The sequence below is a fragment of the Schistocerca nitens genome, chromosome 2, assembly GCF_023898315.1.
Source record: "Schistocerca nitens isolate TAMUIC-IGC-003100 chromosome 2, iqSchNite1.1, whole genome shotgun sequence".
NCBI lineage: Eukaryota > Metazoa > Arthropoda > Insecta > Orthoptera > Acrididae > Schistocerca > Schistocerca nitens.
In genome coordinates this window covers 254,377,624-254,403,115 of record NC_064615.1, presented here as the reverse complement: position 1 = coordinate 254,403,115, position 25,492 = coordinate 254,377,624, and the positions used below count along the sequence as shown (strand labels likewise).

General features: G+C 46.3%; 1 protein-coding gene across 1 annotated transcript in view; it reads left to right on the top strand.

Moving 5' to 3' along the window:
- Positions 1 to 25,492, top strand: part of LOC126234961 (probable G-protein coupled receptor 158) — a 375,069-nt gene that overhangs the window by 222,224 nt on the left and 127,353 nt on the right. Inside the window, exon 8 of the mRNA XM_049943700.1 lies at positions 17,885 to 18,129. Within this exon, the coding sequence (XP_049799657.1) occupies positions 17,885 to 18,129 (245 nt within the window). The remainder of the gene's footprint in view (positions 1 to 17,884; positions 18,130 to 25,492) is intronic.

The following is a 25,492-nucleotide window of genomic DNA, read 5'->3' as shown; positions in this document are numbered from 1 at the left end:
TTTCGGTGCCATCGTGGTCAACGAGTGACTGAATAGGGGATTTAGATCCGCTTACCGATTTTACATATGACCAAAACTTTTTAGGGTTCTTGTTTAGATTGTTTGCCAATGTTTTATGTTCGAATTCGTTGAATGCTTCTCTCATTGCTCTCTTTACGCTCTTTTTCGCTTCGTTCAGCTTTTCCTTATCAGCTATGATTCGACTACTCTTAAACCTATGGTGAAGCTTTCTTTGTTTCCGTAGTACCTTTCGTACATGATTGTTATACCACGGTGGATCTTTCCCCTCGCTTTGGACCTTAGTCGGTACGAACTTATCTAAGGCGTACTGGACGATGTTTCTGAATTTTTTCCATTTTTGTTCCACATCCTCTTCCTCAGAAATGAACGTTTGATGGTGGTCACTCAGATATTCTGCGATTTGTGCCCTATCACTCTTGTTAAGCAAATAGATTTTCCTTCCTTTCTTGGCATTTCTTATTACACTTGTAGTCATTGATGCAACCACTGACTTATGATCACTGATACCCTCTTCTACATTCACGGAGTCGAAAAGTTCCGGTCTATTTGTTGCTATGAGGTCTAAAACGTTAGCTTCACGAGTTGGTTCTCTAACTATCTGCTCGAAGTAATTCTCGGACAAGGCAGTCAGGATAATGTCACAAGAGTCTCTGTCCCTGGCTCCAGTTCTGATTGTGTGACTATCCCATTCTATACCTGGTAGATTGAAGTCTCCCCCTATTACAATAGTATGATCACGAAACTTCTTCACGACGTTCTGCAGGTTCTCTCTGAGGCGCTCAACTACTACGGTTGCTGATGCAGGTGGCCTATAGAAGCATCCGACTATCATATCTGACCCACCTTTGATACTTAACTTAACCCAGATTATTTCACATTCGCATTCGCTAATAACTTCACTGGATATTATTGAATTCTTTACTGCTGTAAATACTCCTCCACCATTGGCGTTTATCCTATCCTTGCGGTATATATTCCATTCTGTGTCTAGGATTTCGTTACTGTTCACTTCCGGTTTTAACCAACTTTCCGTTCCTAATACTATATGCGCACTATTTCCTTCAATAAGAGATACTAATTCAGGAACCTTGCCCTGGATACTCCTGCAGTTTACCAATATTACGTTAACTTTTCCTGTTTTTGGTCTCTGAGGACGGACGTTCTTTATCAACGATGATAATGTTCTCTCTGGTAAGCCGTCAGGTATTTTATCGTTTCGCCCAAGGGGGGTCCCTCTAACCTAAAAAACCCCCGTGTGCACGCCACACGTACTCTGCTACCCTAGTAGCTGCTTCCGGTGTGTAGTGCACGCCTGACCTGTCTAGGGGGGCCCTACAGTTCTCCACCCAATAACGGAGGTCGATGAATTTGCAACCATTATAGTCGCAGAGTCGTCTGAGCCTCTGGTTTAGACCCTCCACACGGCTCCAAACCAGAGGACCGCGATCGACTCTGGGCACTATGCTGCAGATATTAAGCTCAGCTTGCACTCCGCGTGCGATGCTGGTTGTCTTCACCAAATCAGCCAGCCGCCGGAAGGAACCAAGGATGGCCTCAGAACCCAAGCGGCAGGCGTCATTCGTTCCGACATGTGCTACTATCTGCAGCCGGTCACACCCAGTGCGTTCAATAGCTGCCGGAAGGGCCTCCTCCACATTACGGACGAGACCCCCCGGCAAGCACACCGAGTGCACACTGGCATTCTTCCCCGACCTACCCGCTATTTTCCTGAGGGGCTCCATAACCCGCCTAACGTTGGAGCTCCCTATAACTAATAGGCCCGCCCTCTGTGACTGTCGGGACCTTGCTATTCGTATAGTTGCTCGTGCTGACAACAAAGGGATCAGACTCATCACATATTTCGCAATTTCCACTCAATAATGTCTTATGGAACACAGAATTGTTAAGGCTTTCTTGGCCACTTTTTGACAAATTGCCTGATGGCTTCTGTCTCGGGTTCTTCGGCCGACGTACGTCTGATGATTTTTCAGACGTTTCGCCAGCACGAATGGCTGGCAGTGTCAAAGTTTCACCCTCCATTGCTGGCGGTGAACTGGAGCCGAGTTCGCGGCCGCATACTACGAGTATATGTACCTGGCGCGCCAACGTCCGAGGGCTTCAATGCGGTTATTTCCGGTGCCGTTCTCCTCTTGCTACCTGCGACGGTCGTTCTCTGCAGCACGGGAAGCCAGGATCCGTTTACCTTGAGGCTTTTCTCTTTCTTGCTGAAGCTGTTCTCGTGTTTGTGTATTTCTACCGCTTCTCTAAACAAGCAGGTGCAATAGTTCTTCTCTACGGCTAGAACTTCCGTGTCAGCGAATTGTACTTCGTGGTCGGTGACACACAGTGATTCTAAATGGTTCAAATGGCTCTGAGAACTATGGGACTCAACTGCTGTGGCCATAAGTCCCCTAGAACTTAGAACTACTTAAACCTAACTAACCTAAGGACAGCACACAACACCCAGCCATCACGCACAGTGATTCTCTCCGTCACGGCCTTTCTGCCATACATTCCCAGAGTGACGAACAGAATCGGCCGTATATTGCGCAAACACGGCGTAAAAACTATTTACAAACTGACAAAGAAAATCAAAGAGTGTCTCAGATCAGCAAAGGAGAAAAGGGACGCACTTGTAATGCCATGAATATACCGCAACCATGCACATGTGGAAAAGTTTATGTTGGAATGACTGGACGGTCGATCAACACCAGAATTACAGAACATGAATGTCATTGCAGGTTGGGGCAGGTGGAGAAATCGGCTGTGGCATAGCATTCGCTGAGACCGACCACGTAGTAAAGTTCCGCCATACGGAAGTTCTGGCTGTAGAAAAAAACTACCACAACTGCTTGTTCGAGAAGCTGTAGAAATACACAAACACGACAACAGCTTCAACAAGAAAGAGGAAAGCCTCAAGTAAACGGATCCTGACTTTCCGTACTGCAGCGAACGACCGTCGCATATAGCAAGAGGAGAAAAGCACCGGAAATGACCGCGGAGAAGCCCTCGGACGTCGGCGCGCCAGGTACATATAGTCTGCGGCCGCAAGCTCGACTCCGGTTCACCACCAGCAATGGAGGGTGAAACTTTGACAATGCCAGCCACTCGTGCTGGCGAAACGTCAGAAAAATCATCAGACGAACGTCGGCCGAAGAACCCGAGACAGAAGCTAACAGGCAGTTTGTGTTATGGAATAATTTTATGGAGTAATTCATCACTTACAAATAAAGTATGATTTGCACAAAAGCAAACACCCGTAATCATTTTGTAGCTTTCTCTTCAAGGAGTCATGACTTCTAACTGCATTTTCACAATATTTATATATACCCATCTGCTAATGAAATTCGTCATAACCGTGTCACCCTTAACTGGAAAGAAGGCTACAATGAATATTAACCCAAGATGTCACACTTAATTAGAACCGAATTAAGAAGGTTTCAGAGTTTCATATTCCATGTCACAAATGGTCGAGAAATAACCCCATCCAAATGGGACCAAGAATATGTTACAACTTATAGAAGTGAGCTTATTGTGAAAGTACTGTACGTGACAGTGGTGCAGAGAAACAAGCAATAGGACTCATTCTGGACAACTGCCCATGCCATGCTTCTTCTAAAGATGATCTGACAGATGTACCTGAAGTGACACCTAGTGCTGAGATATATCAAATTTATGCAGTTTCCTGTAAACAAGATCACTAAAATGACACTCATTAGAACTCATACCTGGCTATCATGTCACACATTACTCCTGAAGTAAGTCACGGAAGTGAGGTGTTGTGTATGTGCTAGTCATTTATATGAAGTCAGCGCAGTAAGGATAACATAAAGGCTTAGACGTGCCCATGACCACAAGTCAATGATGCTGCCCAAATTATTACTCCATCAGTATAGACTGTCGAGCGTGTCATCACTTGAAGTGATGTAATGTGGTAGAAGAGCAGTGGTCATACAAGTGTCCTAACCTGCAGGGACTGGAGGTAGGTGCCACCAGTTGTCAGTGACACGTTTGCTGCTGTCACTGAGGGGGTTGGGTTGTTTGGGGGAGGAGACCAGACAGCGAGGTCATCGGTCTCATCGGATTAGTGAAGGACGGGGAAGGAAGTCTGCCGTGCCCTTTCGAAGGAACCATCCCGGCTTTTGCCTGGAGCGATTTAGGGCAATCACGGGAAACCTAAATCAGGATTGCCGGACGCAGGATTGAACCGTTGTCCTCCCGAGTCCAGTGTGGTAGCCACTGCGCCACGTCGCTCGGTCAGCTGTCACTGAATACAGGTCCATCTCAACCAGTTTGAGAACTAAAATTACGAAGGGAATTGCAAGCAGTTGACCTTTTTAGTCGAGTGCCGCGGAAAATGTCTTGCGAACAGTGTTTTGTCAAAATGCACGTCGTCGGTGTGCCAGACAACATAGAAACTCGATGTTACCCGACTAGAGGAGCAGAGTGTTGTGAACGAAACGCAGTTTTGCCGTTTTCAGAATAATGCAAGACGCTGAGTTGACCGACGAGTTGGTGGCGCCTCTAAGCCGCTGTATGTGGAGAATGTACACTCCTGGAAATTGAAATAAGAACACCGTGAATTCATTGACCCAGGAAGGGGAAACTTTATTCACACATTCCTGGGGTCAGATACATCACATGATCACACTGACAGAACCACAGGCACATAGACACAGGCAACAGAGCATGCACAATGTCGGCACTAGTACAGTGTATATCCACCTTTCGCAGCAATGCAGGCTGCTATTCTCCCATGGAGACGATCGTAGAGATGCTGGATGTAGTCCTGTGGAACGGCTTGCCATGCCATTTCCACCTGGCGCCTCAGTTGGACCAGCGTTCGTGCTGGACGTGCAGACCGCGTGAGACGACGCTTCATCCAGTCCCAAACATGCTCAATGGGGGACAGATCCGGAGATCTTGCTGGCCAGGGTAGTTGACTTACACCTTCTAGAGCACGTTGGGTGGCACGGGATACATGCGGACGTGCATTGTCCTGTTGGAACAGCAAGTTCCCTTGCCGGTCTAGGAATGGTAGAACGATGGGTTCGATGACGGTTTGGATGTACCGTGCACTATTCAGTGTCCCCTCGACGATCACCAGTGGTGTACGGCCAGTGTAGGAGATCGCTCCCCACACCATGATGCCGGGTGTTGGCCCTGTGTGCCTCGGTCGTATGCAGTCCTGATTGTGGCGCTCACCTGCACGGCGCCAAACACGCATACGACCATCATTGGCACCAAGGCAGAAGCGACTCTCATCGCTGAAGACGACACGTCTCCATTCGTCCCTCCATTCACGCCTGTCGCGACACCACTGGAGGCGGGCTGCACGATGTTGGGGCGTGAGCGGAAGACGGCCTAACGGTGTGCGGGACCGTAGCCCAGCTTCGTGGAGACGGTTGCGAATGGTCCTCGCCGATACCCCAGGAGCAACAGTGTCCCTAATTTGCTGGGAAGTGGCGGTGCGGTCCCCTACGGCACTGCGTAGGATCCTACGGTCTTGGCGTGTATCCGTGCGTCGCTGCGGTCCGGTCCCAGGTCGACGGGCACGTGCACCTTCCGCCGACCACTGGCGACAACATCGATGTACTGTGGAGATCTCACGCCCCACGTGTTGAGCAATTCGGCGGTACGTCCACCCGGCCTCCCGCATGCCCACTATACGCCCTCGCTCAAAGTCCGTCAACTGCACATACGGTTCACGTCCACGCTGTCGCGGCTTGCTACCAGTGTTAAAGACTGCGATGGAGCTCCGTATGCCACGGCAAACTGGCTGACACTGGCGGCGGCGGTGCACAAATGCTGCGCAGCTAGCGCCATTCGACGGCCAACACCTCGGTTCCTGGTGTGTCCGCTGTGCCGTGCGTGTGATCATTGCTTGTACAGCCCTCTCGCAGTGTCAGGAGCAAGTATGGTGGGTCTGACACACCGGTGTCAATGTGTTCTTTTTTCCATTTCCAGGAGTGTATTTCAGGGCAGAGGTGGTTCTGCAATGTTTTGCGAGTGATTGTTGTACCATGACTTGGACCCAGTAGTTAAGGATAAACTGAATGTGAATCAGAACGCTTCTTTACCAATGACTAATTGTTACCCTGTCTTTTACATACCAGTGATGAGTTTCTGTGAAAACTCCGCCACTCAAGATGAGCACAATGCGCAGTGGGATGACGATCACTCAGGCATCATATTGTACCTCGGCTGGCCTAGTAAATCTGCGATACTAATCCTATAGAAAATCTGTGCAAGTGGAACAGCAATCAGTATCCGCACAACTTTGTTGAAATCTGGTTTCGCAGGACAGAGCGGATCAGGTTATGGTTGTGGTAAGTGGCCAAGATCAGTTACTGTTAGTTACACAAAACACAAACTTTATTTTCCTAAAAACACTTAATCATTCAAAACAATACGGCTGAAGGCCCAAATGCAAGTTATTAAAATTCCCTTAAGGAATACACACGGCTGAAGGCCTCAGTTACCAAAAATTTTACATAAAAGCTCGGCTGAAGGCCAAATACTGAACATTGAAGAGCTGAAGGCTTAAAGCCGGAATAAGAAAGATTTGAAATAGAGCAAAATCTCCTTTTTTTAAAACAAGTTTTAAGCAATTCAATTTTGAAACCTTAATTTAGTCGGCTGAAGACCTTATTTTAAAATTAAAACAAACTAAATTTATAGACGGCTGAAGGTCTCGCAAAGTACTTAAGACATAAGAAAATCGGAATCTAAAACAACGGAACAGTGGTGCTCAGAAGTGTTCCAAGGGTCAGCGTGATGAGGTAATCTAACGTAAGTTTAGGTGAAACAAGCAGCCAAAAGTAAGATTAAATAATCGGGTGGCAACCCGACCCAGGGACGCCTGAAGGACCAACCAACAACCTAATCAATTCCCTTCCGGCCGACCAACGGCACGACAACGGAAAATGTCAGCGAGGACGAAGATACCAGCAGCGCTACGTCTTCAAATATTGGCGTCTAAAAACAGCCAAGGTACAATAACCACTCAAAATTATGAACAACACCAAAGGCTGTCGAACTACACGCGGTGCGGACAGCATCAACACGGCGAGCAAAAGCACACTGCGGAACACTACGCTAATGACCTCGCCGCGGGGACTCCCTCGCTGCTCTGTCCCAACAGACCGACTGCCTACTCCAGGACGCAGACAGCGTTATCATAACTGCTCAGTCGAAATTACACAAGCTAGACACAGTTCCACAAAAACACTTCCACAAGAACTCGAACAATCGTAAAAGCAATCACTGTGGAACAACCAGGACGAATGACAAGTTGACACACACAGAGAACACGAACGGTCGGCGACCAAATATACGTCGTCCGATGAGACGACCGACAGAACGACCAATCAACGGTTGTTCCCGCTCCAGTCTCCTTCCGTCGGACAGTGCATGTGTGTCTGGTCCGACTGAACTACTGACACGCAACGATCCGGAAATACTAGCGGTCGCTTCAAAGATAATACGACAGTCCTCTTACCGATACACGCTCCTGCTGCCACTCAGGGCAGGCAAGCCAGCAACTTAGTGACGCCAGCAAATCGAACAAGAAACGAGGCGACAGTTCCGTAAAGACAAGCTGTCAAGCAAGAAACGGCATGAACACGAGCCGCGCACGGCTCATATGTTGTTCTACTGCAGCTTCTTCCTAGGCTGCCTTCTAGGCAGGCGTATTGTACGCACTCAGGGCGTGCTCGAGCCAGTTGCCTGTCTGTGACTGCTGGTGTTCTGCCAGGGCAGTACCATCGCCTATGTTACGCTCCAGTTGCCTGACTGCCTGAAGTTCAGACGTTTGCCAACCTTTGCCCACGACTTCTCTCAACCAAGGTAGAACAGCTATGGTATCTAATCATCAACATAGACCTAATCGCCAATATTCCATACGCGAAGGTACTTGTGGGCACTCCTTCTAGTGGTTTAGAGGCCATTAATAAAATTAGAGGCGGTGTTACACGCTTCAGTGTGATGTCTCATGGGCGCCATTATCTTATTTTTTAATGTGCTTACGTTGTTATGTACAGTGGGTAGACAGAAATATGGAAATGCCAACAACACAGTACATAACCATACGCTGTACGAAACTGGTGGCAATCAAACCACCTTCAAGTTTGAGCGGATACGTACTAGTTCCTGTATGGTTTTCAAGGCAGTTGTATGCCATTCTGTCAGCAAAATACTGGAAAGTTTCGGTAACGAATATGGAGGTCGACAGGGATCACGCACATTTCTCTCCAAAGTAGACCACAAGGCTCAATAATATTGTAATCTTCTTCCTGTGGTGGCCAGGAAAGATGCGACAATTCATGCTTGTGCACAAGAAACAAGACCTGGGCGATGCGAGCTGGGTGCAAAGGGACCCAGTCGTCTTGGAACACTGCATCATCATACGGAAAAAAACATTCTACCATGGGATGGACCTGATCAGCCAGAATAGTTGCATAATGATTGGCTGTAATGCGACCTTGCAGAGTGAAAAAATTGGTTCAAATGGCTCTGAGCACTATGGGACTTAACTGCTAAGGTAATCAGTCCCCTAGACTTGGAACTACTTAAATTTAACTAACCTAAGGACATCACACACATCCATGCCCGAGGCAGGATTCGAACCTGCGACCGTAACAGTCGTACGGTTCCGGACTGAAGCGCCTAGAACCGCTCGGCCACCGCGGCCGGCGCAGAGTGACAATGAGGCCCCTGGAAAACCACGATATGGCAGCCCGATCGTCACCGAACCCCCACCATGTTTCACTATTGCAACGTAATCGACCAGAAGTTCAAAGCAGTGAGCAACATGACTCATCCGACCAAATTACTTTCTTCCATCTCTCAATAGCACAGGTATTATGGATTCGGCACCACTTTTTCCTGTTATGGTCATTTGCTTCATTGATGGGTGGTTTTGGAATTCCAGCTCGCCCTGCAATTCCTTACATGTGGAACTCCCTCCGTGTTGTTTTTGTGCTGACAAGACTTCCGAGTGGAACATTCAGTGGTCTTTGCAGCCGTCGTTTCCTTATTTTTCATCAAAATCCTCTTCAGCTACCTCTGTCACGATCACTCAACACACACACACACACACACACACACACACACACACTTTGGTCCGCGTTGTGACTTAGCGGATAATGTTTTCCCGCTTTCCTGTGCGCGGTGTAGATCTTCCATACGGAGACTCTAGAAACACCGATGACTTCGGCTACCTTGGTTACGGAAGCACCCATCAAAAGACCACCAACAATGTCCACGTTAGAACTGACTTAGCTCCGACAATGCACTCACAACTACACAGAACCCAGTTCTAAGCACGACTGACATTTGCTGCGTATTGAAGACATTGCAGAACCGCCGTTCATGACCAAATACAATAAACCGACGTGCAGGTTTGGCTAGCTTCTGCATTTATGTTCACGCAGATATTTCTCGCGGTGTTTCCTCATTTTCGCCCAACCTCTGCATACATATTTGTCTATATGCTGTAATGCAGCACGAGAATAGCGCAGAGTAGGTCATTTTGATTTGTCTGTTCTTACGTTTAGCACATATTTATACTAATATAACTTGTAGTTAACTAGGCACATTTCTGTAAGTGAAACGCCAAACACAAATTTATTTCTTCAAAAGAGCGTCATACGAATGGCTTTCATCATTGGCGGTGCAATGCTGAAGACGTTCATGGAAACTCCTCATTGTGTTGTAAATCATTTCTTAAGAAACGGCCCCCATCTCTTAGAATGCAGCTTTCATCTCATCAGTACTGTGGAGCTGCTGTGAAAAAACTTTGTCCTTGAGATGATCCCACAGGAAATAGTGAAGCCTGTAAGATGAGGTGATCTCGAAGATCATGAGATATCATAGACTCGTCAGAGTAATCGATGTGGAAAGTGGCGCCTCAGTTTCGTCGTTGAACCTAACCGACGGACTCCGGATGAGTTGTAGCCCCATCTTGCTGAAACCATGTAACGTTTAGATGCAGCTGTAGAATGAAGAAACTAGTAATCTTGAGCTCATATCTCTAGGAACCGGCTTTCACTGGTCGGCCAGTGGTATAGTTTTCTTTTTTTCTTTTTTTTAAAAAAAAGGTCACTCTTCCAATGAGCTGTCCAATATTGCGGTTTCTTGAATCAGACGCGGGCTTTTGTCTGAGTAATACTGGAAGTTTTCTTTATCCTCATATCCATTCTGATGGAAGTTAACCTCACTATACATCACAACATTTGTCATAAATGCGTCATTCTGCTCACTTCCGTCTATTCTGGTCGGTTGTTGTTGTTGTGGTCTTCAGTCCTGAGACTGGTTTGATGCAGCTCTCCATGCTACTCTATCTTGTGCAAGTTTCATCATCTCCCAGTACCTAATGCAACCCACATCCTTCTGAATCTGCTTAGTGTATTCATCTCTTGGTCTCCCTCTACGATTTTTACCCTCCACACTGCCCTCCAATACTAAATTTGTGATCCCTTGATGCCTCAGAATATGCCCCACCAACCAATTCCTTCTCCTAATCAAGTTGTGCCACAAATTTCTCTTCTTTCCAATTGTATTCATTACCTCCTCATTAGTAATGTGATCTACCCATCTAATCTTCAGAATTCTTCTGTAGCACCACATTTCGAAAGCTTCTATTCTCCTCTTGTCTAAACTATTTATCGTCCACGTTTCACTTCCATACATGGCTACACTCCATACAAATACTTTCAGAAACGACTTCCTGACACTTAAATCTATACTCGATGTTAACAAATTTCTCTTTTTCAGAAACGCTTTCCTTTCCAGTGCCAGTCTACATTTTATATCCTCTCTACTTCGACCGTCATCAGTTATTTTGCTCCCCAGATAGCAAAACTCATTTACTACTTTAAGCCTCTCACTTCCTAATCTAATTCCCACAGCATCACCCGATTTAATTCGACTACATTCCATTATCCTCGTTTTGCTTCTGTTGATGTTCATCTTATACCCTCCTTTCAAGACACTGCCCACTCTATTCAGCTGTTCCTACAAGTCCTTTGCTGTCTCTGACAGAATTACAAAGTCATCGTCAAACCTCGAAGTTCTATTTCTTCTCCGTGGACTTCAGTTCCTACTCCAAATTTTTCTTTTGTATCGTTTGCTGCTTGTGGAATGTACATACTGAAAAAGAGCGGGGATACGCTACAAACCCTGTAATATTCCCTTTTTCAAGCACTGCTTCCCTTTTGTGCCCCTCGACTCTTTTACCTGCTGTCCGGTTTCTGTACAAATTGTAAATAACCTTTTGCTCCGTGCATTTTATCCCTGCTACCTTTATAATTTGATAGAGAATATTCCAGTCGGCCGACCGTTGTGGCCGAGCGGTTCTATGCGCTTCAGTCCGGAACCGCGAGACTGCTATGGTCGCAGGTTCGAATCCTGCCTCGGGCATGGATTTGAGTGATATCCTTAGGTTAGTTTGGTTTAAGTAGTTCTAAGTTCTATGGGACTGATGCCCCTCAGATGTTAAGTCCCCTAGTGCTCAGAGCTATTTGAACTATTCCAGTCAACATTGTCAAAAGCTTTCTCTAAGTCTACAAATTGTATAAAAGTAGGTTTGCCTTTCCTTAACCTGTCTTCTGTGGGAAGTCGTAGGGTCAGTATTGCCTCGCGTGTTCCTACATTTCTCCAGAATCCAAACTTGATCTTCCCTGATGTCGACTTCTACCAGCTTTTCCATTCTTCTGTAAAGAATTCGTGTTAGTATTTTGCAATCGTGTCTTATTAATCTGGTAGTTCGGTTATTTTCACATTGTCAGCACGTGACTTCTTTGGAATTGGAATTGTTATATTGTTCTTGAAATCAAATGGCATTTCGTCTGTATCGTGGATGGATTTGTCATGGCTGGCTCTCCCAAGACTATCAATAGTTCTTACTTAATGTTGTCTACTCCCAGGGCCTTGTTTCGACTTACATCTTTAAGAGATTTATCAGATTCTTCTCGCAGTACCATATCTCCCATCTCATCTTGATCTAAGTCCTCTTCCATTTCCATAATATTGCTCTCAAGTACGTCTCCCTTGTATAGACCTCTAAATAATTCTTTCACTTTTCTGCTTTCCCTTATTTGCTTAAAACTGGTTTTCCATCTGAGATCTTGATATTCATTCAGCTAGTTAGATTTTCTCCAAAGGTCTCTTTAATTTTCCTGTAGGTGGCATATGTCTTTACCCTGGTGATATATGCTTCTAAATCCTTGTACTTGTCCTCTAACCATTCCTGCTTGCCATTTTGCACATCCTGTCCATCTAATTTCTTATGTGATTGTATTCCTTTAAGCCTGCTTCATTTACTAAATACTTGAATTTTCTCTTCTCATGGATTAAATTCAATTTCTCTTCTGTTACACAAGGATTTCCACTAGTCCTCGTCTTTTTACCTACTTGGTCCTCTACTGCCTTCATCTCTACTGCACTCCTTTCCCCTCATCTTGCCAATCGTTCCCTAATGCTTCCTCTGAAACTCTCTATAACCTCTTGTTCTTTCGGTTTATCCAGGTCTTATCTCTTTAAATTTCTACCTTTCTGCAGTGTCTTCCGTTTTAATCTGTAGTTTATAACCAATAAATTGAGGTCACAGTCTACATCGGCCACTGGAAATGTGTTACAATTTAAAATCTGGTTCCTAGGTCCCTGTGTTTTCATTATATAATCAGTCTGAAACCTTCCGGTGTCTCCAGGTCTCTTCCACGGATACAACCTTCTTTAATTCACCTACTATTTTTCCTTCACCTCCTTTTCCTACTATCAAATTTCAGTCCTCCATCACAATTAAATTTTCGTCTCCCTTAACCATCTGAAGAGTTTCTTTCATCTCATGATACATTTCTTCAATTCTTCATCACTGCGGATATAACTGGTATATAAACTTGAACTACTGTTGTGGTACGGGCTTCGCTCCTACCTTGGTTACAATAATGTGTTCACTATGCTATTCATAAAGGCTTATCCGCGTTTTTATTCATTATTAAATTACTCCTGCTTTACTTCTGTTTGACTTTGTTTTTATAACCCTGTACTCATCTGACCAGACGCCCTGTTACCCCTGCCAATGAACTTCACTATCTCCTACTACGTATAGCGTTAACATATCCGTTTACCTTCTTAAATTTTATAACTTACCTGCCCGATTAAGGGACCTGACATCCCACCCTCCTATCCGTAGAACGCCAGTTTTGTTTCTCCTGATAACGAAATCATCTTAGATAAATCCCCACCCGGAGATCCGAATGGGGAACTACTTTGCCTCCGGAATATTTTAACCAAGAGGATGCCATCGGAAAAAATTACGGCGATTGTTTCCGGTTGTTTTGAGCCGTTCGCACGACCCCACAACAAGGCCGTTTTGGTTGACGTTACGAGGCCCGATCAGCCAGTCATCCCGACTACTGCACGTACGAGTACCGAAAAGGCTGCTGCCTCTCTTCAGGAGCCACACGTTTGTCTGGCCTCTCAACAGATACTCGTCCGTTGTGGTTGCACCTACGGTATGGCTATCTGTATCGATGGGGCACGCAAGCTGTCCTCACCAACAACAAAGTCCATGGTTCATGAAGGATGGGCGGGTGGGGCGGATTACAGTTTATGAATATGAAACTAAATCTTGTTTCACAGTCTTCTACAAAGACGTGAGAGAGATCTGCAATGCTCTGGAATGGCGACGGACAGATAGCTGTGGGCTTCGTTTCAGAAGTAGTTGGATATTTTGCTGCTTTCTGTCATTTCAGGTCCCACACTGGTTACAGAACCCGTCTCATGCCACAGTTTCATTCTCCCGGATATTGTGCGTCGCTCTGAAAGACGGAAATGGCGGTCTCTTCCACGGCGCTCTGCCCGCTGGACAGCGGCAACGCAGTGCACGCGACAAAACTCCTCAGCTGCGACCGCTACGGTCGCAGGTTCGAATCCTGCCTCGGGCATGGATGTGTGTAATGTCCTTAGGTTAGTTAGGTTTAAGTAGTTCTAAGTTCTAGGGGACTGATGACCTCAGATGTTAAGTCCCATAGTGCTCAGAGCCATTTGAACCATTTTTTCCTCAGCTGCCTCAGTACGCATCTGCACTGGCCAATGTCCCATCAGAACTGATTCGTATACTGTGTGGGACCAATTAGATACAGTGAGCTTGTTTGCATCTTAGCGTGGTGGCCCTGTGATAATAATATTCCATACTACATCTTGCGGTTTAATAACTAAATCTCACGACCGATTTCTATGTAATATAAGAACGAACCCTGAGGAAGAACGAGTTACTTTTGAAAATATCTCGTATATTTAAAATATTTATTGATTTGAATAATACTGCAGGAACTAGTGAACAATAATTACTCTTTCAAAAAGCGATTTACTTTTTGGGGGTTGGGTTGTTTGGGGAAGGAGACCAGACAGCGAGGTCATCGGTCTCATAGGATTAGGGAATGAGGGCGAAGGAAGTCGGCCGTGCCCTTTCAAAGGAACCATCCCGGCATTTGCCTGGAGTGATTTAGGGAAATCACGGAAAACCTAAATCAGGACGGCCGGACGCGGGATTGAACCGTCGTCCTCCCGAATGCGAGTCCAGTGTCTAACCACTACGCCACCTCGCCCGGTGATTTACTTTTCGACTTTTGAACTTATCATATGTGTGAAAGTGCTTTCATTGGTTAATATGTTCTACATGATAAGATCAAACGTAATGAATACATGCTAGCACAGTCCTCAACATGTGTAATCTATAATTCCATGAGAACGCTATAAATGTCAAAATTACGTGAGCGAAGCAGACACGGACGGGGGATCAGCCTAGCAAAGATATGGGTCGCAATTGGGGAAATGCATTGAGATAAGCGACTTTGACGAAGGACAGATTATTATTACGCAAAGGCGTCAACGAGTATCTCGAAAACGGCGAACCTGGTCGAATGTTCACGTGCTGCTGTCGTGAGCATCTAAAGAAAACAGTAGGACAGTGAAACTACGACTAGACGCTAAATGGTTGGACGTCCGCGACATTTCACAGACCGTGGGGTTCTGAGGCTTGTCTGCTCTGTGAAGTAGGACAGATGGTGATTTATATCATCTCTGCCGAAAGAGTACAATTCTGGTGCTCGCACAAGTGTTTCAGACTACACCTTCAATGGAAACGCGTCGGCTCTTCGGGGAAATCACATTTTTGCTACACTAGGTCGATCGTCGTCTCCACAAACGCCTTCATCGAGATGAAAGGCGGCTCTAAACGTTCAGCTCGCCACTGACGCAGGCTGATGGGAGCGTTATTATGCTATGGGAAACATTCTGCTGCGTTTACTTGGAACCTGTGGCACTAATCGAAGACATGTTGACAGCTGCGAACCACCTGCTTCTCTTCATGCTTGACGTCTTCCCCGACGGCGATGTAATCTTTCAGGAATGTAATTAGTCGTGTCTCGGAGGCAGAACCGTGTTACATTGGTTTGAAAAGCATTGTAGTGAACTCACGCTGATATCTCAGAGAGCAATTTCACCTGATGTAAATCCTGCAGAACGCGCACGGGTCGCTAACGGGGTCCATCACCGTGTACGCAAATCAGCGACCCATTATTTACGCGAATTCGATGACCTGTGTGTAGACATCTAATACCACATGCCTGCACAACCTTACCAACAAACGTTTGGGTCCATGATACGCAGAATCAGTGGCGTATTTCGTTCCAAAGCCGGACTAACAGTCTACTAAGCAGGTGGTCATAATGTTTTGGGCACCAGTGTACACGGCGATGCTGCGAGCACCAGTGAACGACAAGTGGCGGCTAGTGTGGCGGCTAGTGCATATAAGGCCGTACCAGCAGCCCACTGGTAGTCATACCATCTGAAAATGGCCAAGGAATGTTTGCCTTAGAACTCGTACAGTTTGAATCATTTGATGCTGCTGGAAACCCGAGAACTCTTATTTTAATTTCGATGAAATCTGGTACGGAAACAGCTTCAACCCTGAGGAAGTGCATAGGCTACTTTAGAAAGTAAAAAGTAACATTGTCCCCCAACAGGGTGGAGTAGAGAACAGAACACCTTTTGTTCACATCAGGTAACATAAATCGTGTTAAGGTACACGTTGTACTATAATATACAACTGCTTCAGTAGCATGAGGTGTACATATGCGAGCTTCTAGTGACGCACCTCCGATGACGCACTGCTCGGTAGCGAAGCTGTGCGTGCTGCACCGTCGTGCGCTGGGGTAGTTGAGAAGACGGAGAGACTGGGGGATGAGGCAGGCACGTATCATGAGCTATGCTTACCCGAACAGGCAGACACCTGAGAGTATCTGACGTTATGGCACGCACAGTAGCTCAGTTAGTGACCATTATTCAGCACAGCAAAGCTACTGATGTGCAAGTGCAGCTACCATACTATAATACACTTCTGACCATTAAAATTGCTACACCAAGAAGAAATGCAGATGATAAACGGGTATTCATTAGACAAATATACTAGAACTGACATGTAATTACATTTTCACGCAATTTGGGTGCATAGATCGTGAGAAATCAGTACCCGGAACAACCACCTCAGGCCGTAATAACGGACTTGATACGCCTGGGCATTGAGTCAGAGCCTGGATGGCGTGTAGAGGTACAGCTGCCCATGCAGCTTCAATACGATACCACAGTTCATCAAGAGTAGTAACTGGCGTATTGTGACAAGCCAGCTGCTCGGCCACCATTGACCAGACGTTATAATTGGTGAGAGATCTGGAGAATGTGTTGGCCAGGGCAGCAGTCGAACATTTTCTGTATCCAGAAAGGCCCGTACAGGAACTGCAACATGCGGTCGTGCATTATCCTGCTGAAATGTGGGGTTTCACAGGAATCGAATGAAGGGTAGAGCCACGGGTTGGAACACATCTGAAATGTAACGTCCATTGTTCAAAGTGCCGTCAATGCGAACAAGAGGTGACCAAGATGTGTAACCAATGGCACCCCATACGACCACGCCGGGTGATACGCCACTATGGCGATGACGAATAAACGCTTCCAATATACGTTCACCGCGATGTGGCCAAACACGGATGCGACCATGATGATGCTGTAAACATCCGAAAAAATGACGTTTTGCCATTCGTGCACCCAGGTTCGTCGTTGAGTACACCATCGCAGGCGCTCGTGTCTGTGATGCAGCGTCAAGGGTAAACGCGGCCATGGTCTCCGAGCTTATAGTTCATGCTGCTGCAAACGTCGTCGAACTGTTCGTGCAGTTGGTTGTTGTCTTTCAAACGTCCCCATCTGTTGACTCAGGGATCGAGACGCGGCTGCACAATCCGTTACAGCTATGCGGATAATATGCGCATCATCTCGACTGCTAGTGATACGTGGCCGTTGGGATCCAGCACGGCGTTCCATATTACCCTCCTGAACCTACCGATTCCATATTCTGCTAACAGTCATTGGATCTCGACCAACGCGAGCAGCAATGTCGCGATACGATAAACCAAAATCGCGATAGGATACAATTCGACCTTTATCAGAGTCGGAAACGTGATGGTACGCATTTCTCCTCCTTACACGAGGCATCACAACAACGTTTCACCAGGCAACGCCGGTCAACTGCTGCTTCTGTATGAGAAATCGGTTGGAAACTTTCCTCATGTCAGCACGTTGTAGGTGTCGCCACTGGCGCCAGCCTTGTGTGAATGCTCTGAAAAGCTAATCTTTTTCATATCACAGCATCTTCTTCCTGTCGGTTAAATTTCGCGTCTGTAGCACGTTATCTTCGAAGTGTAGCAATTTTAATGACCAGTAGTGTAATAACGATAACAATCTGATTGTGGAGCAGAGGTGGCTGTACTGTGCGGTATGGCCGCGGCGCGGCGTGTGTGGACAGGTGAGCTACTGATGGTGGCGTTCGGGCTGCACCTGGGCTTCGCGTCTCGCAACGCGGCGTCGCCGTACGAGGAGCGGCGCTGGCTGTGCGCGGCGCTTTGCATCGAGCTGGTGGGCTCGGCCGCCTACTACGCGGCGCGCGCCGCCCTCTGGAGCCAGCTGGAGCCGCGCGCCTTCCTGCTGCTCAGCCTTGCGCGCTCCCAGCTCACCGGCACCGGCTGTCTGCTCTGCGTCTTCCTGCCCAAGGTCAGCCACCACCTGCTGTCACTGGCCCAGTTGTTACAGCCAAGCACGATGTCGACGGTCACCTGTTCTCTATTTCTCCCTCTGCAGCTGCTTCCAACACGCTTCGTATTCTCCCTATATCTATGGGAGGGGCTGGAGAATATACTTCCAGGGTACAAGGACACACAGTAGAGAAAAGGAAAACAGTACTTACCCGCCAACAGCTGGTGTTGAAAGTGACCACCATTCATCTCTTGGCACTTTTGGGCCCTGGACAGCAAGATGACAAAGGCGGATCGAAGCTGGACTGCTGGAATTGCTGCAGTGTAATACGAAATGCTCTGCTGCAGTTCTTGAGGACTTTGAGGGCTGTTGCGATACACCTTAGGCTTTTGGGCTCCCCAGGAGCGAAGATTGTGTAAATGTGCTCCAAGGTTCGGCCAGCTGTATGGACAGATGCTCTATCCTGTTGGACGTAACTGTAGGTCTTTCTCTCCTTCATTAATGCTGCCACAAATGGTTTCAAAATATTGCCAATATAACACGCCGAAGTCAGCGTCTGATGAAAGATGATGGGACCAATAAAGTGGCCTGCAGACACTGCACACCAAACCCCAGCCTTCTGGTCATGCGATGGTGTTTCGTGGACATTATGCGGATCCTCCACTGCCCAAAACCTGTGATTCTATGAACTGACATAACCACTCGGGTAAAACCTGACTTCATGAGATATAAATAACAGATCCCAGTCAATAGCCACTCATAAAACTGGAAGAGCTTAGGAGTATTTGCTGGTTTTAATGCATGAACAACAGACACTCTGTAAGCATGCATGTGCATGTCCAGATGGAGTACTCGTCCGCATGATCGACGTGATACGCTGGTCTCTTGTGACAGTAGTCTGATTATATGGTAGCACTCCGAACTACTCTGGTGTTGCGGCCAGTTTTTCTAGTGTGTGGCCACGTAAAAATGGCCCTCTTTGCTGGCACTTTGACTTCATTTAACTTCTCAGCAAACAACAGAACACACCGTTTCCATTACTCTGTTGTCACGTAACTGTCCACAACCAACACCCGTTGCTCCACTGTGAGTACCATCGTCACCTTTGCACTGCCCCACTCACACTGACATACCCCGAACTATCCTCTGAACTCGTGTGGATCACGTTGCGGGCGTACACGTGAGCTGCTCGTCACGGGCTCGTGGTTATATGCATACATTCTCATCCAGTCGTATCCACTCGTCCGGACCAATTTTATTGCCCCACCCTGTATAAGGTGTCCCGATAGGAATGGTCAGTGTTCAGCAAGAAGACGGGAATGATCATTTGAAGCAAAAACCGTCATATGGATATTTTCCCTACTCCGAATAGCTTCCAAAGCAGAATGCATTTAACATACATTGTTGTTTAGTTTCTGTATTATACAATAAATTGTTAGGTGTACACACGTACACACGCAGAACAATTACTAAATACTGAAACATGCGTTTCACAAAGTATCAGTTGAAAATTACGTATTTTTGACTCGTTCCCCTCTAAGCATTATCGTATACGTGACATTATAGCTGTTCAGCGGGAACTTCAACGAGAGATGCTTTTAATAGTTTCCACGACGAAACTCTGTCTCGAAATCTGGCAGAAAATCGAAAGAGGTTCTGGTAGTACGTAAAGCATACCAGCGCAAAGACACAGTCATATCTTCACACCAAGCACAATTTTCCGTATTCGAATCTATAGCAGCTGCCAAATGATTAACTTAACAGTAGATATCATCTGTGTAGCGAAGCAGTTTAAACCACTTAATAAAGACAAGACCACCTATCCAGATTGTATGCCAGATTCCTTTCAGAGCGTGTTGATTCTATAGCCCCATGCTTAGCAATCATATATAACCGCTCGCTCGACGAAATATCTGTACCAAAGACGAAAAGTTGCTCAGGTCACACCAATAATCAGGAAAGGCAATAGGAGTAATCCACTAAATTACAGACCCATATCCCTGAAGCCGATTTGCTGTAGGATGTTGGGACATATATAGTGTTCGAACATTATGAACCATCTCGATGAAAACGATTTCTTCGCAAACAGCCAGCTTGGGTTCAGAAAATATCGTTCTTGTGAAACACAACTAGCTCTTTATTCTCACGAAGTAATTAGTGCTTTCGACAGGGGACGTCGGATTGATTTCACATTTTTAGATTCCAGAAGGCTTTTGACATCGTTCCTCACAAGCAATTACTAATCAAATTACGTGCCTATGAACTGTCGTCTCAGTTGTGTAACTGGATTCGTGATTTCCGGTCAGAAAGTGCAGAGTATGTACTAATCGACCGAAAGTCATGGAGTAAGAAAAAAGTGATGTCTGGCGTTCCCCAAGAAAGTGTTAAAGACCTTCTACTACACCAAATCAATATAAATGATTTAGGAGACAATCTGAGCAACCCTTTTACACTGTTTGCAGATTGTGAAGTTATTTGCCGTCTTGTAAAGTCATCGGGGTACCAAAACCAATTGCAAAATAATTTAGACAAGATATTTCTATTGTTCAAAAAGTGCCAATTAACTCTAAATAATGAAGAGTATGAAGTCATCCACATAAGTACTAAATGGAGTCGCTAAATTTCGGTTACGCGATAAATGACAAAAATCTAAAGTCTGTAAACTCAACTAAATTCTTAGGGTTTACAATTACTAATAACTTAAATTGGAACGATCGCATGGATAATGTTGTGTGGGAAGCAAACCAAAGCACTACGTCTCCAGGCCACAAGTGGCCCATCGGGACCATCCGACCGTCGTGTCATCCTCATTTGAGGATGCGGATAGGAGGGGCGTGTGGTCAGCACACCGCTCTCCCGGTCGTTATGATGGTTTTCTTTGACCGGAGCCGCTACTATTCAGTCGAGTAGCTCCCCAATTGGCATCACGAGACTGAGTGCACCCCGAAAAATGGCAACAGCGTATGGCGGCTGGATGGTCACCCGTCCTAGTGCCGGCCACGCCCCACGGCGCTTAACTTCGGTGATCTCACGGAAACCGGTGTATCCACTGTGGCAAGACCGTTGCCCAAGCAAACCAAAGACTGCGATTTATTGGCAGAACACTTAGAAGGTGCAACAGGTCTACTAAAGAGACTGCTTACACCACGCTTGTTCGCTTCTGTAGTATTGCTGTGCACTGTAGGATCCGAATGAGATAGAAGTGAAGGAGGACATCGAATAAATTCAAAAATGGCTGCTCATTTTACATTATCACAAAGTAGGGGAGAGAATGCCACGGACATGAAACGTGAATTGAGGTTGCAATCATTAAAAGAAAGGCGGCAGGATCTTCTCATAAAATTTCAATCACCAGCCTTCTCCTCTGAGCAACAGCGTCCGTGATGTGACCAAGCAGTTTGTCTCGCGTATTCAGATTTCGTTTGTGCAACTTAGACTTCATCTAACCACACAAAAAAAATCTCATGGCTTCATATCTGGCGATCTTGGTGGCCAGTTAACTGTTCTACCACAACCAACCCTGCTGTTAGGTAAGTGCGCCTGAGATGTTCCTTCACACGTCTGCTAAAATGTGGAGAGGGGCTAGGTGATACTGAGAGTACATTGCAGTCGGTCTGGCCAAAGTAACCTTCTCTAGGCGCTCAACAAAATAATTTTCCAAAAAATACAAGTAATTCCGCCCCGTCACTCGCTGTGCTAAGGAGTCTGCAACTATCAATGTGTTACCGATCTTGCCGCACCAAACATTGATCGAAATGCAAGCTAGGACATTAAATTCCGCTTAGCGTATGAATTTTCCTGCAACCATCTATGATTATTTCGTGATCATAAATTCCATCAGTGAATGGTATTAATGGAAGAAAATGACGATTGACAAAATTCAGGTTGTGTGTGAAGACTGAGGGCATGCTGTACGTGAAATGGATACAAGTTTTCCGCATGTAATGTTCGCCAAATACTTGTTTGTGGGACATTGATCTGTGCAGAAAGTCACCGTATGCTGTTGGTAGGACTACGCTGCACTATTTCAGCAATGTGTTGCTGTTCCTGCATTAATCCTTGCACTACACGTTAAGAAGGAAAATGGGGACTTGGAAGAAAAACGCCGGCCGGAGTGGCTGAGCGGTTCTAGGCGCTACAGTCCGGAGCCGCGCAACCGCTACGGTCGCAGGTTCGAATCCTGCCTCGGGCATGGATGTGTGTGATGTCCTTAGGTTAGTTAGGTTTAAGTAGTTCTAAGTTCTAAGGGACTGATGACCTCAGAAGTTAATCCCATAGTGCTCAGAGCCATTTGAACCATTTTTTTGGAAGAAAACCTGTTTAACGTAGTGTTCTGAAAACTCTGGTAAACACTCCACAATCGGGAATTCGACGTGTCGAAAATCGCCGACGGTATCCTTCGACAGCAATAGGAGCACTATCATCCTAGAAACCACAAACATACACCATGTCTGCATATTCTTCATAAATGTGATTGCTTAGTGTTTCAGCCAACGTCTGTACAAGCACAGTTAACTGTTGTTTCTCTCTGGTATACTCTCAGTCCCTCGCAGCAGTTAACTCGCAACAAACCATGGACAACTGCACGTTCAACAGGCAAGTTTAATGGCAAAAAGACATCCCGAGCAAAGAGATTGAAAGCAATTGGTAGACTGGGCTACAATAAAACGTGAAATGGGGTGGTTGCGTATGGCACATATGAGCGCGCCACTAGCCCAAAACAAATGTCCATATACGTATTATATCTCGGGAACCATTCGGATTAGGGCATATGACCGTACGAAGTTTTTGTTTCAAATGAGCGTTCCTGTCATATTCCTGTATAAGTTACTGGTCGTTCCTCTTGAGGCAATTTGAAGGTACAGTCCGTTTGAATACCATGGCTGGTAAATGCGCAGTCGGCAGGGGATGCATGGGGAAAGCGGTAGTGGTGGGGGTTGCGGGGACGCACTGTAGGGTTGCTGCCAAGCGCCGGACTGGGGTGCCGTTCCAAACTGGAGCCTACATTCGCATTTTTTGTGAGTATTGAGGGAGACCCCTCCGAGCCCACACTTACATGGTTACCATTAAAAAAGATCTGTCACCTCTGCTTTGCCTAGTATACAGGGTGTGTCACCTAACGTTACCGCTGGATATATTTCGTAAACCACATCAAATACTGACGAACCGGTTACACAGACCGAACGTGAGGAGAGGGGCTAGTGTAATTCTTTAATACAGACCATACAAAACTGCACGGAAGTGTGTTTTTTAACACAAATCTACGTTTTTTTTAAACGGAACCACGTCAGTTTTGTTAGCACATCTGAACATATAAACAAATACGTAATCAGTGCCGTTTGTTGCATTGTAAAATGTTAATTACATCCGGAGTTATTGTAACCCAAAGTTGACGCTTGAAACCTCCGACGTTCAGTTGCGCGTTGTAACAAACACGGGCCACGGTAGGCGAGCAGCATCTGCAGGGACATGTTTACGATGACGACCGTGTTTACGAGTGCGGCTGTAGTGCACTGTTGTGGTTTGGTCTAGCTGTCGCAGTGTCCGCATGTAGCGCTTGCTGCTATTGTTATTCTGCATTCGTCTCCGCACGCAGACCAACTGTAGTACACCGTGATACCAGACGTCTGTGATAGTGTAGTATTGTAGGAACTGTGACTATGGTGTATTCGAACTCTGAAAAGGCGGAGATGATACTCATCTATGGCGAGTGTCGACGAAATTCAGCTGAAGCCTGCAGGGTGTATGCAGAACGGTACCCGGACAGAGAGCATCCAACGTGCCGCACATTGCAAAACATCTACCGCCAACTGTATGCAACAGGTATGGTCGTAGCACGCAAACGGGTCCGTAACAGGCCCGTCACAGGAGAAGCGGGTGCAGTTGGTGTGTTAGCTGCTGTTGCCATGAACCCACACATGAGTACACGGAACATTGCGAGAGCCGGTGGACTGAGTCAAAGTAGTGTCATGCGCATACTGCATCGTCACCGCTTTCACCCGTTTCATGTGTCGCTACATCAGCAATTACATGGTGATGACTTTAATCATCGAGTGCAATTCTGTCAATGGGCATTAACAGAGAATGCGTTGCAGTTCTACCCGTTTACCGATGAAGCGGGTTTCACAAACCACGGGGCAGTGAATCTACGGGACATGCATTACAGGTCCGTGGACAATCCTCGCTGGCTCAGACAGGTAGAGCGACAGCGACCGTGGACTGTAAATGTATGGTGCGGAATCATTGGTGACCACCTCATTGGTCCTCACTTCATTGCAGGAGCCCAAACAGCTGCAACATACATCGAGTTTCTACAGAATGATCTGCCAACGTTGCTCGAAAATGTCCCACTGGAAACGCGTCGACGTATGTGGTATCAGCATGATGGTGCACCTGCACATTCCGCAATTAACATTAGGCTGACCCTTGACAGGATGTTCGACGGGCGTGGAGGACGTATAAATTGGCCAGCCCGTTCTCCTGATCTTACACCTCTGGACTTCTTTCTGTGGGGAACGTTAAAGGAGAATGTGTACCGTGATGTGCCTACAACCCAGAGGATATGAAACAACGTATTGTGGCAGCCTGCGGCGACATTACACCAGATGTACTGCGGCGTGTACGACATTCATTAGGCCAGAGATTGCAATTGTGTGCAGCAAATGATGGCCACCACATTGAACATCTATTGGCCTGACATGTCGGGACACACTCTATTCCACTCCGTAATTGAAAACGGAAACCACGTGTGTACGTGTACCTCACCCCTCATGGTAATGTACATGTGCGTCAGTGAAAAAGACCAATAAAAAGGTGTTAGCATGTGGACGTAATGTGCTGTTCCAGTCTCTTCTGTACCTAAGGTCCATCACCGTTCCCTTTGGATCCGTACGTAATTCGGTGCTCTCCGACACACACGGTCGAACAGCGGAGGAGTGGTACTCAAGCGTCAACTTTAGGTTACAATATCTCCGGATGTAATTAACATTTTACAATGCCACAAACGGCACTGAATACGTATTTGTTTATATGTTCAGATGTGCTAACGAAACTAACGGGGTTCCATTTAAAAAAACGTAGGTTTGTGTTAAAAAACATACTTCCGAGCATTTCTTTATGGTTTGTATTAACCAATTACACTAGCCCCTCTCCTCACGTTCGGTCTGTGGAATCGATTCGTCAGTATTTGATGTGGTTTACGAAATATATCCAGCGGTAATATTAGGTGACTCACCCTGTACAAAAAGAATTCCGCCGTAAATGCAGCGATTTATTTTCGCCTGGCCTGTTAACCACTTGTACCTTCAGAGAAGCGTCATGAGTGGTGGATTCCAAGTAGAATCTACGCATTTCTCTTGTCGCCATGTTAAAATTTGCCTCT